At 41.1% G+C, this 16,736-nt stretch overlaps 1 protein-coding gene across 1 annotated transcript in view; it reads left to right on the forward strand.

The window, feature by feature from the left end:
• CNTNAP2 (contactin associated protein-like 2) overlaps window positions 1-16,736 on the forward strand; it is a 335,871-nt gene that overhangs the window by 307,732 nt on the left and 11,403 nt on the right. Inside the window, exon 12 of the mRNA XM_009895048.1 lies at window positions 10,298-10,528. Within this exon, the coding sequence (XP_009893350.1) occupies window positions 10,298-10,528 (231 nt within the window). The remainder of the gene's footprint in view (window positions 1-10,297; window positions 10,529-16,736) is intronic.

Below are 16,736 nucleotides of genomic sequence, written 5' to 3' on the forward strand. Positions count from 1 at the left end.
CAATTCTGAGGATGTTTTGTCTGTGATAACAACTTTTATTTTTTCATAGTGTTATCTGTGATGATAAAATTACTCAGTTATTCTGCAGTCCTTTAGATTTGTGGGTTGGGTTTTTTTGTTAAAAGAAATTTCAGCTGTATAATTTCTTCTCCTCCCCCATCATCTCCTTCCTCTCACTCTGTTAGAGCCTCCCTGCAGACAAAAAGTAGATGAGACATTTAATTCTTTGTTGTGGATGAAACACCTGGTGGTGGCTCTCCTGCTGCTGCCCTCCACCCATGATCCCATTGCTCTTGCATCATGTGAAGAGAAGAGAGGATGGGGTAGAAAAAAAAATCATTGTTCTTGAAGCTAACAGTGAGATACCTCTTATGCAGTTTTGCCTTGAGAACTGCTGATTTCTGTAGCCTGGGTTACATCCCCGGATACTGAGCACTTTGCTTGTCAGTCAAAAGATTTCCACTAGCCCGCAGGAGGGTTTGCAGTCAAGGTACGTGGTACAGCCTGATTGAACAATATTAGTGTGCCTGGTTCTGTCAGCTCAGGCTGTCGTCTAGGTAGATGTCCTTTCTTTTTAGCTCTCCTAACATTTGGGATTCCTGCTCTAAACAACCGGCTGAGCTTTTTACCATGGGTGCCCAGGGAGAATGATTAGTTGTCTAGAGGAGAAATAAAAAGCTGCAGAAGTTTATGAAATGACTGTATTACCACTCACAGTTGGTTATAAAGGGTAATGCACGGTGAGGTCACTCTTCCCCCAAACCCGTGGGGTTTTTGGTCCCACTGGCACAGAGCTGACTGTTCACTCCCACTGAGGTTCTGCATCCAGGTGAATGCTTCTCAGGGGCCGCTCTTCAGTAGGAACATTTGGAGACTTCTGCTAAAATCAAGACTTCTCGTTGATGTCTGCATGTTAAGAATCATTTATTGGAACCAAAAGGGGCTCTAGAAACTTCGTATTTCTTCTCTTTTGCCCTGATTTTGTATTGTTCCATTACCCTTGGGAGAGCTTTCTTTTTTATCAATGGAAATGTGTCATATGGTCTGTTCCTCCATTAGTGACCTTTCCAAAGTCATGAGAAGTTTGTGGGATGTTTAAAAAAACTATTTCATTCTATTTTTATATTCAAAAGCAATGCCCATACCTTTTTGACTTAGATCTCAAAACATCTCAAGTGAGAAACATCCCAACTAGAGGCTAGGGGGAATTCTCTGTGTCCTACTAAGAGGCAGGGGTAGAGTTTGGCGTGAGTATCTGAAGTGATAGACTCAGGGTTATACAGCGAGTCAATAGTAGTCAAAAAAAAATACTTGTTTCCTTGAAAGAGTAATGTTCACTTTTACAGTTGGCCTTAGTTTTGTGGGGTTTTACAAGGCAATTAATAAGAACCTTGCAGCATCAGTTAATTCCCTTTTTGTTAAAAGGCAGTGTGAATTACAGAATCACAGAATTTCCTAGATTGGAAAAGACCTGTAGGATCATCTAGTCCAGTCATTAACCTAACACTGACAAGCACACCACTAAACCATATCCCAAAGCACTATATCAACACAACTCTTAAATACCTCCAGGGATGGGGACTCCACCACTGCCCTGGGTAATGCGTTCCAATGCCTGATGACCCTTTCAGTAAAGAAACTCTTCTTTATATCCAATCGAAACTTCCCTTGGTGCAACTTGAAGCCATTTCATCTTGTTCTGTCACCTGTTACTTGACAGAACAGGTCGACTCCCACCTCTCTACAACGTCCTTTCAGATAGTTGTAGAGAGCGGTAAGGTCTCCCCTCAGCCTCCTTTTCTCCAGGCTAAACACCCCAGTTCCCTCAGCCACTCCTCATAAGACATGCTCCAGGCCCCTCACCAGTTTCGTTGCCCTTCGTACATGCTCTGGGGCCTCAATGTCCTTCTTGTGGTGAAAGGCCCAAGACTGAATACAGGGCTCATCATGCAGCTTCACCAGTGCCGAATACAGGGGTAAAATCACCTGCCTGGTCCTACTCGCTACACTATTCCTGATACAGGCCAGGATGCCATTGGCCTTCTTGGCCACCTGGGCACACTGCTGCCTCATGTTCAGCTGGCTGTCAGTCAACAACCCCAGGTCCCTCTCTGATGAGCAGCTTTCCAGCCACTCCTCCCCAAGCCTGTAGTGTTGGTGAGGGTTGTTGTGGCCAAAGTGTAAGACCCGGCATTTGGCCTTATTGAAACTCATACAGTTTGCCTTGGCCCATCAATCTAGTCTGTCTAAATCCCTCTGCATGGCCTCCCTACCCTCAGGCAGATCAACACTTCCGCCCAGCTTGGTGTCATCTGCAAATTTACTGAGGGTGGTGAATTCCTGAATAATAACTGCTGTTGGCTACATGTGAAATTTTAAAATGGAAAATTACAGATGATCATACATCCAGTATGAAATCTTGAAACATTCAGTAACTATATGATCAGTACAGGAGAGCAGAAAAAAAAAAATCCAACTTGTTATTCTCAAACCCTCTTCATTTGTGGCAACGTGAAACCAGGCTGCTGTCAAATAACATCTCCATTTCATAGCGTTCTTCACAGTCCCTTTTTTGACTGAGGAGCTGCAGTCCAGCACTAGTCTTTATTATTTGTGCAATAATGGGACTCTGATAGGAGTACATTTCACATCCTTGATTTACTGTCTCCATTACAGCGTGACCCAAAAGCTGTAACTCCTCTGCCAGGGGCTGGATTTTGGAAGCGCTCCAGGCCCACGGTGCAGCTTCCAGGCCAGCTCAGGTTCTCTAATCCTGTGTATTTTTCACCTGGTTCGATCATTTCCAGCTTGTGCAGAAAGTATCAGGAACATTTCATAAAGAAATGGCCTTTGTTTCAGCAATGCTGATAAAGCTGTCACTGCAACTGAAACATGCTCTGAGCTGTTACAGTCTTCATAAGTAATTTTTCTCTTGCTTGCACCGTGGATAAGGCCATTTCTTAAGCGTCAGACAGCAAATGAAAGCACCATGTGTTTGCAACACTATCAGTTGGTACTGCTGGGTTAATGTTATTTCCTTTGGTTTTTGGCACAGTGCTTCATACACCACAAATAGCATCTTCTCCATATTTCAGTGGGTGGTCAGTGAGTTTGTCAGTCTAGACATAAACTGTCTAAACAGAATTATTCCATACAAGCTATAATTTCTTATAAAAGAAAACCATAAAAGTTACAGTGACATAAAGTTACAAAGAGAAAGTTAAAATAGCCACAGAAGGACCATGTCACTCGATAGGGCCGTGCTGTGGGCAGCATCCGAAGGCTCTGGAAAGCAATCAGATGTGTCTGAAGGTATCTGACCTGAGGATCTGATCAGAGGTCCAGGGCAAAGGGGACAGTGAGTCTCTCGCTGGAGGCCACCCTGCAGCTTCTCACATTTATTCCATCCCCGCAGGCCCCTGGGCACCTTAAGCCTATTAGCGTGATAGGAAGAGGACGTGGGGAGGCATCCAGATACCGCCTGGCCCTTGCAGACCTGTGGGCTGAAAAAGTGGTCTGCTATGCGGGATTTCAGTTTTTGCATAAAGACTAATCGATAGTTGTTTGCACTTGGGTCCTGTGAAGCTCAAGTCCCTGTTCTCAGCAGCCGCTCGCCGTTTTGCTGCCCCCAGCACCCCTGTAACAAGTTCTCCATAAATGAACATCTTGTTCCACTGATATGAGTGTCCAGAGAGCAGTGTGCACTAGCTCAGTTTTGAGTAACAGACAAAAGAAAGTTCCTGTTGTTTTATACTTGGTTTGTACCACTTCTGAATTTTAATTGAGAGACTTAAATTAAAAGCCAGGGAAGTTTGAGGGCCATGGAAGGTATTTACAGTAGCTTAGTTCAGTGCCTGTATGTACCTTGCGGTTTTACATTAGCTACAGTTCATTAAACATCATTCTGGGATTTTAGCTTCTTTGCTTCGTACTACAGGTGTGTAGCGTATCTGGTATCACACTTGGTATTTACACAGTTAATTGGTAGTAATATGCTTTTTTTGTAGAGATTGCTTCTCTTAGGATAGAGAAGATATAAACAGCCAGTAAGCAAACAGGTGCAAGATCTTCATACTGGAGGATGTTCATCGGAAGACCCAGGCAATGTGTCAGAACATAATTTTCCCTTTGTCTGGTGTTATCCCCCTTTTGGTTGTATAGTAGTTGCTCCTGACATGGACTTTGCAGCCCTGTGGCTTTGGTCTAGCAGGTATATACCACCCCAAATAGGTTCTCCCTGTGAATGTGTACTGTATGTGATTCAAGCTAATTTATTTATTTTCTCGGGTTTTTTACACCACGTCAGTCCTCAAGTATCTGCATGTGCTAGGGTTCAATGTTGCACTGAACTGCTCCATCTAGGCATCAAATACTGCAAATAAGAGAAAGTGCTTTAGTAATCTCAGTGGACTGTGACTTCTTGAAATCAATAGCTTTCTTTCAGCGGAGTTTAAACTGCTTTCTGTTATGTGGAGCCTGACGCAGTAACACAGAGATGCTTAAGATGCTGATTGGGCTGATCTTTGAGTAGCGGGTAATGTAACAAGATCTCTTTCTAAGTACAGGGGACAAGAGAGCACATGGTGCTTTATTTCGAAGAGAAAATCTATCACTGAGGTTGACCCAAAAGCAATTAGTGGTTCATTTAATTGAATCGGCGAATTCACCTGTGCAGTCTATTAAAATATTATATAGAGATAATTTAGGCTCAATTTAGTACAGCTAGCTGAAGGGTTATAGAGATTTATAACGGATTACCTTCTGTCTACTCGCTGAGTGGATGCTTAATCTTAAGTGAAGTAGCAGAGCATCGTGGTAGTTCCGCCAGAAATAGTGCCCTGTGGCAAAGTTGGACTTCTCCCACTACTGATATGGCTACTCTCCAGAATCATTAAGCTGTTGTATTTCTGGGCGTAAATGGGCACATATAAATAGGTCATTGTCCTAAATCCAAACAGCTGGATTTTTCACCATTTTCAAAGCAAAACTCAAATGGTGTCTTGTGTAAATTGTGTAAGAAATAGTCTTTAGTAAATTGAACTGAAAGGGCTTTGGTTGTGCTGCTGAGACTTTCCTTTGTTTAAAAGGCATCTTCTGTCACAACCAAAATCACTCCAGTCTATAGTGCTTTTCTTCTCCCTGTCCTGCTATGTGCTACTTCAGGCAGAGCTGTCTCACTGTCAAAGAAGAAAGAAAAGCTAAATGGCTATAACATTTACCGAGAGCCTTGCTGCGCTAGAACTACCCTTAGCTATGCATTATTTCTACTTTGAAGGGCATCACTGGAAAATTCCAAGGGAATTCATAACAGGATATTTATTACATACATTGTTGTATGTACCCACAAACTGTACTTCAAGTTCTGTTACGTTTCCTTCCTAATGGAACATAATTCACAATAAATAGATGCCTTGATCCTCTCTGTATGTATTGAACACTATGCGAGATTCAGAATTTATTATAACTTTCTGTATCGATCTGCATTTCAGAGTCCTATAAAGAAAAAAAGTGTACAGATCAGCTAGAACAGAAAACGTATTCAGCAAAGATGTTCAGCATGTATGTTTAATAAAAATGGTTTTTGTAGGTTTACAAAGATTTGCAGTGGGAGTGTTTCTCTCTTCCCTCACAGCTGTCTCGCTCTCCTCTCCCTCTTTCCAAGGTCAGCATAATACAGTCGGAGGTTGTCTTTCCACGTGTGGCACGACGGCACAGTGCTGTGCTGGATTGTATGGCTTTGTGCTGCAGAGCCTTGTGTACTTGCAAATCTGTCTAGGATCCTCACATGGGGAAGATTACATAAATAGAAAGCATTTATGTTTCATCTATCAAAAACCTGCTTAGGGCTGTGGCACCAAACACATCTTCTTTTTTTCTGCTAAATCAGGTTGTCATTTTTCTCTAGTCTTTCTAAGTGATGCTACAAGAATGTATAAAAAATAAATTGTAGAATTAAGCTGAGCTGGACCTTTCCAGCAGTGCTATAACCTTTTGTGCTATTAGAAGCGCCACGGCCCTTTGAGCTACTCTATAAATCTTTTACTGGTAGATATGGAAAGTAGAGAAAGGAGAGAGAGAGTAGATAGATAAAAACTATATTTGGCGGTGTGTCTATTTCTCCAAGTAGCTCATCAGATGCATGCTAACTAGGTCAACTTTGGTAATGATTTGAAGCAAATTGTTTATTTGTTTTTCTTCTAGTAATGCCTAGGCAGGACCCCCAACTCTGCATCTACGGGTAGTGTGGTAAGGGCAAAAAGTCTTAAAAACAGATAACCTAATTACAATGATTAGTATTGATATGTGCCACTTATACATTTATTACTTATGCACAGGTCCAGCCACCATTTTTTCCTCTATACAATTTATTTTTTCTTGTTTTCCTCTAGATTCATAGAATAATGAATTTCAACTTGTTGTGTACTCATTAATGGTGCCTTGTGTCAAAAGCATGCTTGAAAATAGATGTTCTTTACATCTTTTCACCTAGGTGGAAGAAAGCTTCTTCAGTAGTAGCACATAATTTTCAATAGAGAAATAGTACTATTTTTATTACTGTGTGGTATGTTTCTGCCACAGCTGTGGAAAATAAGCCCTGAAATCAAAATGAGTAACTGAAGATTAAATTTCTGTATCTTTTTACTGTTAAAGAAATAATAAAACATAAATAACAAGTGATTGATGTTAAATATATCTTAAGTTAATGATAACACACAAGACATGGGGCAACATCTGTGAAGTTCTTAGTATATTGTTCACTAGCAATAGACATTTTTAAAATGTTGAGTAATCTGGGTAGGCAGTTGCATAATTATTGTGTGAATGTTCAGTGTTAGGGATTTGTATACTGCAGTGCAGTATACAAATAGTCTTGTAATAATGGTCTTCATCTCAAGTCAGCAGGTTATGTGGTCGAGGGAGCAAATGGTTAAAACCAGCAGAAGTTAAAAAAGGTCATTAAGTGGTATTTTTGGAAGTCATTCGTTACAAAAATGCTTGTGGGGAGGGTGCCAGCAGAAGATTGCTGCATCAGATCTGAAAGCAATAATACTAATGTTGCTATTAGGTAATGATAATACTATATAGTATAATACCTATATGACTTTGCAGTAGCTCATATGCTGAAAATTAGAACAATGCTAAGTAGTTGCATTGTACATTTCCCTTTATTTTAAATAATGTGATTGTCATCTTCTTTTCTTTTTCTTCCTCCTTTGTTATAGGGAGAAAATTGAATTTTAGTCATGACAGCAATGGCATATTTCATTATATAATCATTACACTCTCCAGGGATGGGTTTATAGCAGGCTCAAAGACACAGGGAAGCAAACTATAATGGCCTAACATCAGAGAGTATCGGTGTTTTGAGCCCCATGGGATGCGCATGGGAAGGAACGTGCTCACGGTCATACAAGTCGATCCATCTTGTTTGAGCACTGATGTGATGTGAGCTGCTGGAAAATTTGCATGAGGTGACTTGCACAACCATCATTTGTGGAATGTTGCAGATCTTCAGAAAGGTGCCGTGTTAGGGGGTTTTTGTTGTTTTTTTTTTTCTTTAATTCTTTCAGGATCTAGTATTCATCACTTATTATTCATGGAGTTAGAGAAGAATGATGCTGAAGTTGCTAAAGTAGCACAATCATATTCATGGATTTTTGTTCTTGTCATTTAGGATTGTGAGTGGGAGGCTATTAGCATTTCTGCATGAAGTTCCATGGAATATATAAAAATATGAATAAAAGGTAATCACTAAACTGTTACTGATAGTGGTTACAGTGCTTAAAGAGAAATACGTTCTTCTAGTTGTTTCTTAGATTATAAGGATTACTCAAAATTGCAGCTATTCACTGAATATACCATGAATATTTTATAGAAGTAAGAGACAGTGAATATTGTGGTCAGATAGGGACCTTGTCTGAGTGGTATGGTCTACGAGTAGCATTCAAATGCATGAACTCTGGCTTTTGTACAGGTTTTCTACTAACTAGAGAAAGTGTGTGTGCACATGTGCATTTTTTTACTTGCAATCAAATTTTTGAAGGAGATGATGCTAACTGCTTGGTCAAGCCACTTTCTTAAAGGAGAGCTGGATGAAAGACCCATGTGACAAATACAACGATTTTAATGCATTTAAGCTAGTCTCTAGCTGAGTCCTGAGCATGTCTCCACTTTGTCACAGGTGACAGTCACTGCTCACTGGCAGCTTGTGAAATGTGGCTCTAATATTGATACAGACTGGATAAGCAGTAGTAGAGAAATGAGGATGTTCTCAAACAAGAAGGAAAAGCGAAAGGGGGGGTGGGGGACAATAAATCTATTACTGTACAGTGGATCACATAAGGATCTAACTCTAGTAATTTTCAGATTATGCATCTTCTTTTGCATCCTGATGCTGGCGAGGGGGTACTTAAATGTTGTATGCTTATCATTCTAATATGGTTGCAAAGACAGAAAAGGTACAGCTTAGCTCTGTGTCAAAACAGATGTTTTAATTGTGCTCAAGATTTGACCGGTTTCCCCCACTTCATGTTTAATCTGTAAACCCAGAAAATAAAGTATACTTGAAAAGACCTGTGTGGTTTGTAGACTTGAAACTCCTTGTACACATCCCTGATGCAAACGCTCAGTACTCTTCAGAATGGCACTGACATATGTATCATGGTAGTTTTTAGGGAGCCCAGACAGCAGCCCAGAACTCATATAATTGATTCTGGTTTGATTAGAACTGAACACAGACTCACGCCAAAGATTTGTAATGCATTTTATACTAATTCTGATTTGATCTTTTTTGGTAGCAAATCTCAAACCCAAATGTGCTTTGGTTCCCAGGTCTTCTCAAAGTCTTACAATAAAACTCTTTCTCACTTTCTTCTCATGCCTCTCAGGAGAACCTTCTCTGTCCCACCTGTTTTCCTTTCTTTTTTTATGATGTGATCTTGTGATTTATAGCCATTCTTTTTTATTCCAGAAACACCATTTTTCAAACTCTTTTCATTGTTCCTATCTGAAACGCTTGCGTTTGAACCACCTGGGGCTGCTCCCTGTTCCCTCTCCCTGGGATACCGTCTTGTTTCGTGCAGCTCAATAGGACTGTTTCCAGTGACTTCAAGGGCCAGACGTTAACTCCTGTCCCTGGCAACCCAGAGGAAGGAGGTTTGAAGCATCTCAGTGCCTCTGGAGCAATACTGTCTGGTACAGCACAGACACGATGCTGCCATGTTGTCATTTTCATTTACGTTGCGCTGCCGTAGAAGAAAGGAAGCCAAATTCCTCACTGCCATGTAAATACTATATTAGACACCACAGCGAGGCTTTGAAATGTTAATACCCTCTCTAACGCAGCCAGCTGACAGAGAGATGGTTTTCTTTTGGTTGTGACTCAGGCTGTCGCAACAAGTCCTGGCAGAAATAAAACAGCCACGAGCAGCCTGCACGTTCCTGAGTAGTAAAGGCATGTGCCACATTTTATGGCTACCATTTCAGGATCGTTTTAACTGGTGGCTTAGAAGGGAGAAAGCGACTCAGGCTTGGGGGGATGACGGCTGGTTTAGAGAGCAGTGGCAGAGCCCTGTGCTCTGCTCATGGACGCCAGCCACCAGCTGGCCTGTCAGCCCACAGCGGCGAGCTGCAAAATGGCCGACTTGCGGCACACTCTCAGATGACATAAGCCCTGTCGCGGAGGCGCGGGAGCACGCACGCTGCTCCTCAGCCTGCACCAGGGGTGGATGGGCTCCTGCCACTTCTTGCCAGTGTGGGGGAAAGCAGGAGGCCAGAGAGGGGTGGTTTTCTGCCTCAGGCTGAAGGGACACTGTCTTCTGGTGAAGGACACTTGTTCTCCTGGCGAGGAGACAGGACGGGCACTGGAGTGAACAGGAGTAGTCCCAGCCCACCGAGAGGGGCTGGAGGGTGATGGGCCAGGGTGAAGGAAGGGGCATCTCTTGCAGCAGCAGCTTCAGGTGGGAGGAGAGACCCTAGCGATGACTGTCCCTCTACCTTCTCTTTCGCCACCTCTTCTTGGGGAAGGGTCTTTTTTCCTGGCTCTTTGTTCCCTGATGACTCCTTCACGCTGGCCTTTCATTTTAATGATAGCATAGCAGTGAAACCGAGTCACATCAAGGCCTGGAGGGTTCCATCTATAATGAAATGTAAAGAAACCTGGCAGGGTCTGACACATTCTCAGTCTCCCAAGAAAGGGACTTGGGAACTGAGCTCTGGGAATCAAGTGTTCAGACCAACTGTGCTTTCCAAAGCAGTGAATTGTTTTGATTATTTTTTTCCCCTTAATTTCACATAGAAATTGGGAAGATTGACCAAGATATATATAAATACAACACCCCAGGATTCACTGGCTGCCTGTCGAGAGTACAGTTCAACCAGATCGCTCCACTCAAAGCAGCTCTGAGACCTACCAACGCCTCCTCTCACGTCCACATCCAAGGAGAACTGGTGGAATCCAACTGTGGAGCATCTCCACTCACCATCCCACCAATGTCGGCTGCTACGGACCCGTGGCACTTAGACTCAGGTAGGCTGGGGTGCATGCCACATTAGCTTGGTGGGGCAGTTCAGAGAAGAAATATGTCTGCCCTCCTCTGTAAGGAAAAACAAACTGGAGTGGATGTGATTGATAGATGACTTTAGGACCATAATCATGGTAGAAAATGCAAAGCTGGAATGACAGAGATTTACCATCACTTCTAAATGCAGTTACATGATATTTTCTTTGCCTTTTATTAATACTCTGCTTTATTTTTCTTTTCCCTAAGTCTTACACTGTGTGAATGTTGAGTTTTGACCTAGCTGCTGTGATAGCACTTTCTCTGTAGTATTGGTTATGTAGTCAGCAAAGGTTTGCAAGTACAAATAAATAAGGTACAGTAGCATTTCTTATGCTGTATTCGTAATAAGTGAGTATATTGTAGTCAGCTTCATACAAAAAAAGTAAATCAAATTTTAGTCATAAATATATTTATATAAAGTGTTGATTTGTTTTCTGAGATGTCTGCTTTCCTTAGGCCATGTTTAATGGGAAATCCCATTAGTCATGATGGCATTCATCTCATGCTGCAGATGCTCGAAAGCCAAAACAATTTGCTGATGCCAGCAATCTCTTCCTGCTTTGTGACTGACAGTCTTTGAAAGTATATGTTGTGCCTAACTTTAGAGGTGTTTTTTTCTCTCTTGCCTCTTGAATGTCAGGTAAATACTTTTAAAAAAAATCTGTTCCCTTAATGCTTAAAAAAAACCTGATTTATAGGGCCAGGTGTATGCTGACCCCTCTCCTGTATTTTGTCCTCATTCTGATTCCATTTGTAGTAGTGTAAATTAGAATCTGTCCTGGTAAAGTTTATGAGTTTACAGTGGTACAAAATTAAAATGCTAGAGGAAAACTGGGTCCATAATGACTTTTATACTGATTAGGCTGTGCCTGTTGTGTTTGGGGATGCATCCATCTGCCAGTTTTTATATGAGAGAGGACTCGTGTATATGTCTGTCTTAGAAATATGTGCCAAGGTCATACCCTTGGGTTTTGGATTTTTTATTTTCTTGTAATGTCAAGGAACTCCTCGCAGCATTTCCTTTCATCTCTTCTGTAGTAGAGAAGTAGGACAGATGTTTGCAAAGAGAGGCAGATATTCCAGGGCTGAGGGTCCCAAACATTGATACAAGCAATATCATACTCTAAAACCTGTCATTCCCTCCTTGCTGCCATGACATTGTAAGATTTCAGTATGTCTCTTCCCTGTTTATAATGTGCAATCTCCTACTTGAATTTTTTTCATCACAAATGAGTAGTCCCTTTCTTCTCTGAAATTATTAGGTCAGTTTCTACCTGAAGGTTATGTTCTGTGCTTTGCTTTCTATAAAAACACATTTCCTGAAGGATACCTCACTGGCTCATGTCTTTAGAACGTGTGCCACAAACTTCTTGAGGATGCACTGCTGCTGTGAATCTTACGCAGCTAATGGGTTTTGGTTGTTAATTTTGGTTGTTTTCTTTTTTCTACACTAGCAAGCTAGCAAAAGACTACATGGGATTTACTTGAGATATTTGAACTGTTTCTAACTGTTCTTAATAGCTCCTGATATTAAAAGAAGGAGGTCCTGTTTGTTCTTGCCCCATGCTACTATGCTTGTCCTTGTGTTGGCTCAGTCTCGTCTTGAAAACTTTTACTGAGTTTATTCAGCTTTGTTGACCTGACAGATTACAAATTTATACATTTTCTTCTGGATTAATTGTAGTAGTCTGTCATGGAGCCAGCATGAAGGATATCAGGGAACATACAGCATGCAATTAGGTTGGCTCAAGCTGTCTGTTAACTTCTGCCCAGTAAAAAAAATCTCATTGCCATAGCCAGACTCGACTTGACTGTTTCAAGTCATGGGCAGACAGAGTGCAAGAGACTCACCTTCATTTTTGGTGATGATAAGCTTTAGTAAGAATGGGAGCTAGTGACCCCTCTAGTGCTCCGCAGCAGTAGAGGGAAAAGATCATATTGCTTTAAAGACTGCTAGTGAGGGACTGCTGTACACTGAAGGGAGCAGCAATGTCAGGTGAGTTATGGTAGAAAAAAATTTCACAGCAAGGGAGCGATGCTTCACCAGGGCAGGAGTGAAAGGACATTCAGGTATGAGTGAACAGTTCCTGACTTTCACTGTGGGTGACGTTTCCATGATACAAAGAGGAGGTATTGCAGCAACTCATTTATCTGTATCAGGTAAGAACAACTCAGTCTTTGTAAAAGTATCTCTGGTGGTCTGACACAGCTAGTTCTGTTTCAGTCTCAGAAAAAATATATACTGTAGACTGTGTAACCTCACACACAGATGATCTTGATGACTGGTAAATGAAAATGTTTGGGTTTAGTGTCACTTCACATTAGCAAATTGGCAGTTTGCACTGAGGATTTTTTTATGTTTCCCAAACCCTACTAGAAGACTTTCTAACACAAATTGTGTTGCAGGGGTAAATGGAAGAACCAGAGGTATAAGTAATGGATCCCATTGGCTCCAGAGCTGGAATAGTCTCAGTACTCTCAGTGGGAATTTACTTGTTCACTAAAAGGGCTGAAGGGGCGAAGACAAAAAGCTCCTTTGAAATTCACAGAAACACTTGTAGTGGTGCTACAGCAAAAGCCCCACAGACTCTGCCACAGAGAAACGGTTGCAAAGAACATGGCTTTGAAAGCAGCAGTTACTATGTACAGTTTCTCATTTCAAACATATTTTTGTCTGTAATTTTTATTGTTATGTCACCTGTTTCATTTTAAAAAAATCTTAACAAAACACGAGAGTTAAGGGGGGATGGTTTGTAGAGAAAAGAAAAAATTGGGAAAAATGTTGTGGCAAGTATGATACGGTTTAAATCTCATTCAGTGACATCCTCTACACTCATCCTGATTCATATTTTGAATTAAGCGTAGATTTGTAGTTTTGCTTCTCAAATACTGTGGAATTGAACATTGAGGATTGAAAAACGTTGTAGGAGGGGATCAAAGGTAAGTGTCTAAATAGGACAGATACAGCAGACAGCAAATGTAATGATCCTTTCACCTCTAAACTGCAGTGCTGGATCAGACCTTACAGATAATTACTAGATGTTAAGCAGGTTCTGCCTGATGGGTGACCTACATGAAATAGTTGCCGTAAACTCTTCTGTGTAGTTACTGGGTGGAAACCTCCTGCTAGCTGCAAAACATTTTGGATGATCTAACAGAGAGGCTAAAGGGAACACCATAAAGATATACGTCAGTCACTTGCAGTTGACCCTTGGAGACAAGTTCAGGGATTTATCAGTAAGAAACCTTGTTGATTTGCTCCCCAGACAAATGGCTATACAGGTTCTCAATTCATTGTCTTGCACTTTCTATTAGCCTTGAATTCACATATATTTCACATTTACAATATCAGTTCATTTTAAATTTCTTTGTCATTGTAAAAATACCATTTCCCTCCCTCACCACCCCTGGCTGGCATTTTGCCATGCTGCTGGGACATTATCTTAAACCTTTATCTTGTTCAGCTTGTGAATATTCTTACAATGCATAGTCTTTTCCTGTTGCTATGGCAATCCTTTCTTGGTGGTGATGAAGTGCAGGAATTCAACAAGTCATTATTTTCTAGAATGTTACTTTGTGGTGATTTAAAAAAAAAGTCAATAATCAAACCCATGCAGATCATCAATGTAGTTCCCTTCCTGTGTTTTCCTCCCATCTGTATTATCTCAGTTCATGTCAGACAATACAATTTGCCTTGGTTACATCAAAAGTGTGGAAAGGAGGCAAAAAAGAGCTTTATCAAATGACTCCATTGTTTTAAAATGGCATGTCCTACCTTTACATGTCATCTAAACCCAGTGAGTTACCTGTCCGGCATACATTTCAAAACAGAAGTTATAAATGCACGCCTTTAACTATATTAGCATGCATTTTAATATCTATTACTGTAGTATATGTAAAAAAAAAAAAAAGCTAATTGCCAAGTGTTTTTTTAATATATATCAATTCAAATTAGCTAAGATGTATGTCACTGATAACTGACACCTTGTTTGTTGTGGAGAAGCAAACAAAAGCCCAAACAGCTGATTATTTTTGTAGTAAATAAACTCCCATACCTAAAATGCCTTGTACTTAAAACCAGAAGATGCATATTATTGGGGTGGGGTTGTTCAGTTTGTGGGTGTTTTTATCTAAGATAAAGGTCCTGCAGTTTACTAATGAAGTTTCACTTCCAAACTTTTCTTATTTATCTAAAAAGGCTAAAAGAAATCTACTATGTGTATGTACCTCTCCATTTTAGGTAAAATGTGCTCCAGCTTGCCAAACTATCCAATCTTGAATCTAGTAAAACCAAGAGATACCAGAAGAGGCAAGGTACATACAACAGTTGAGAAACCATGCTTTAACACCTCTAAGCTGCCATGGAACTATGGAGCTGCAAGATGCATTTATTCCGAGTATGAATAGAATGGCATCTAGAGTATTTAATGCGGGATTTAGTTAAACCCATATTAGCTTCAACATATTAAGAATTAAATGGAGCAGGATTAAATGCTACGTCTGCAATGTTCTTCCAAGTGGTGTGACTTTTTTCTGACTGTACATATTTAAACCCTAAAAGCTCTTTATTTTTGTCAAAGGTGAAAGGCATTGCCTTTTAAGAATCAACAGCTTACTTTGAAACCTATATTGAGCATGTCTGGCAAAAACATTGTATGAAGACATGCACCACTGTCATCAAGATTAAAATGGCTGCCTGCAGGATTAACTCCCTTTTTGTTCCAAATTCATCCTTTAACAAGTGATGGCAGGAGAAGAGAGGGGGAGGGCTGAATACTGGCCACATAATCCATGCTCACCTAACTGGCCAACTAACTATCTTTGTCAGGCGAAAGATAGCAGTTGATTTCTGAACTAAGAAAGTGTCACTCGTGTGTTACTGGGGACAAGTGCTGAAAGTCACCTTCCGGATTCAGATGCCATTGGTTGGGTTGCCATCCCACCCTCTGACCAATGGTACCCACATCTCAGAGAGCAGAGCAGCAGCATCTGAGGAGAACTGGTGTCAGGCATGCGCTGGTATGGATGTGGCTACTGAGACAGAAAGTAGCTCTTGCCTTGTCCAGGGCTTGCTAGGAACAGCACAGTGGGAAGGAAGGATCAAAGGCGTTACTTACTGAAGCGTGGAGATTCAGCTCTCAAAATGGTCTTAGGTTACAAACGCACCAACAAAAGGGTCTTCTCCTGACCACAGATATTGAAAGAGTCTTGTACGAATCACTGAATCCAACAGCAGGACGATTAAAGTCAATGGTAATGTGTGACACAGCATTTGTTCTCTCCTCTAAGGGACGGTAGGGGAGCAAGGTCACTTCCCCAGGCTTCCTGCAAGGGGCAAGTGAGTCTGGGCAGGAGGGATGGAAGAGGCACACCACCTTTGTTCATGATGCAGGCTTACACATCTAAACTGATCTCCTACGTGCTAGCAAAATTAGAAATGAATGTGAAGGCAGTTGCTAGAACAAAATTACACTCCTTTTTCAAGCATAGCAAACAGGATTAGTTACCTGTACTGCAATCAGAGAATGATGCCAGATTCTCTCTTTGAAGTTATTGATCACTTGAGGTGGTTGGGGTTTTTTTTAATTAACACAGCATATAAACATTGGGTGGCTCTTTGTCTGCCAGCAATATACTTTAATATTTATACTTCCTGTACAAGATCCGGAAGATGCACTTGTAACCTGCCCTGTGGGCCAACAGATTCTTCCACTGCCAGATTTTGGTGCATTTCTGTGATGAAGTTTCCTCTGCAGAGAGTGACCAGCATTCATCCCTAATTCTCCCAATATAAATATTGTCTCAGCAGTCCATGCCCTTGACCTGAGGTGGCATTTTTTTCAGGCAGTTGGGGATCAAGTCTAGCAGAAAGTCATAGCTCAGTTTCTAAGCACCAAGTGTTTCTTGCAGGCAAGAAGGTAAGTGGTAAACACTGAGATGCTGAGATGCAACAGTTTCTATTTTTCTCCTCCCCATTGAGCAGCTAACTAGAAAGAGCATCTGTCTGAAATTTGGCACAATCAGTGCTTCATCCTTAAAGGGCTTAATTATGGTTCTTGAATTACTGTAAGTCTGTCTATTGATTGGGAATAAAAGTGCCTCCCTCAGTCTCATCTCGTTCCTTCACACAATTATGCATAGCTTTCTCTTATGTTTAAGAATATATAATTTCAG

The sequence above is a fragment of the Charadrius vociferus genome, unplaced genomic scaffold, assembly GCF_000708025.1.
Source record: "Charadrius vociferus isolate BGI_N301 unplaced genomic scaffold, ASM70802v2 scaffold101, whole genome shotgun sequence".
NCBI classification, from domain to species: domain Eukaryota; kingdom Metazoa; phylum Chordata; class Aves; order Charadriiformes; family Charadriidae; genus Charadrius; species Charadrius vociferus.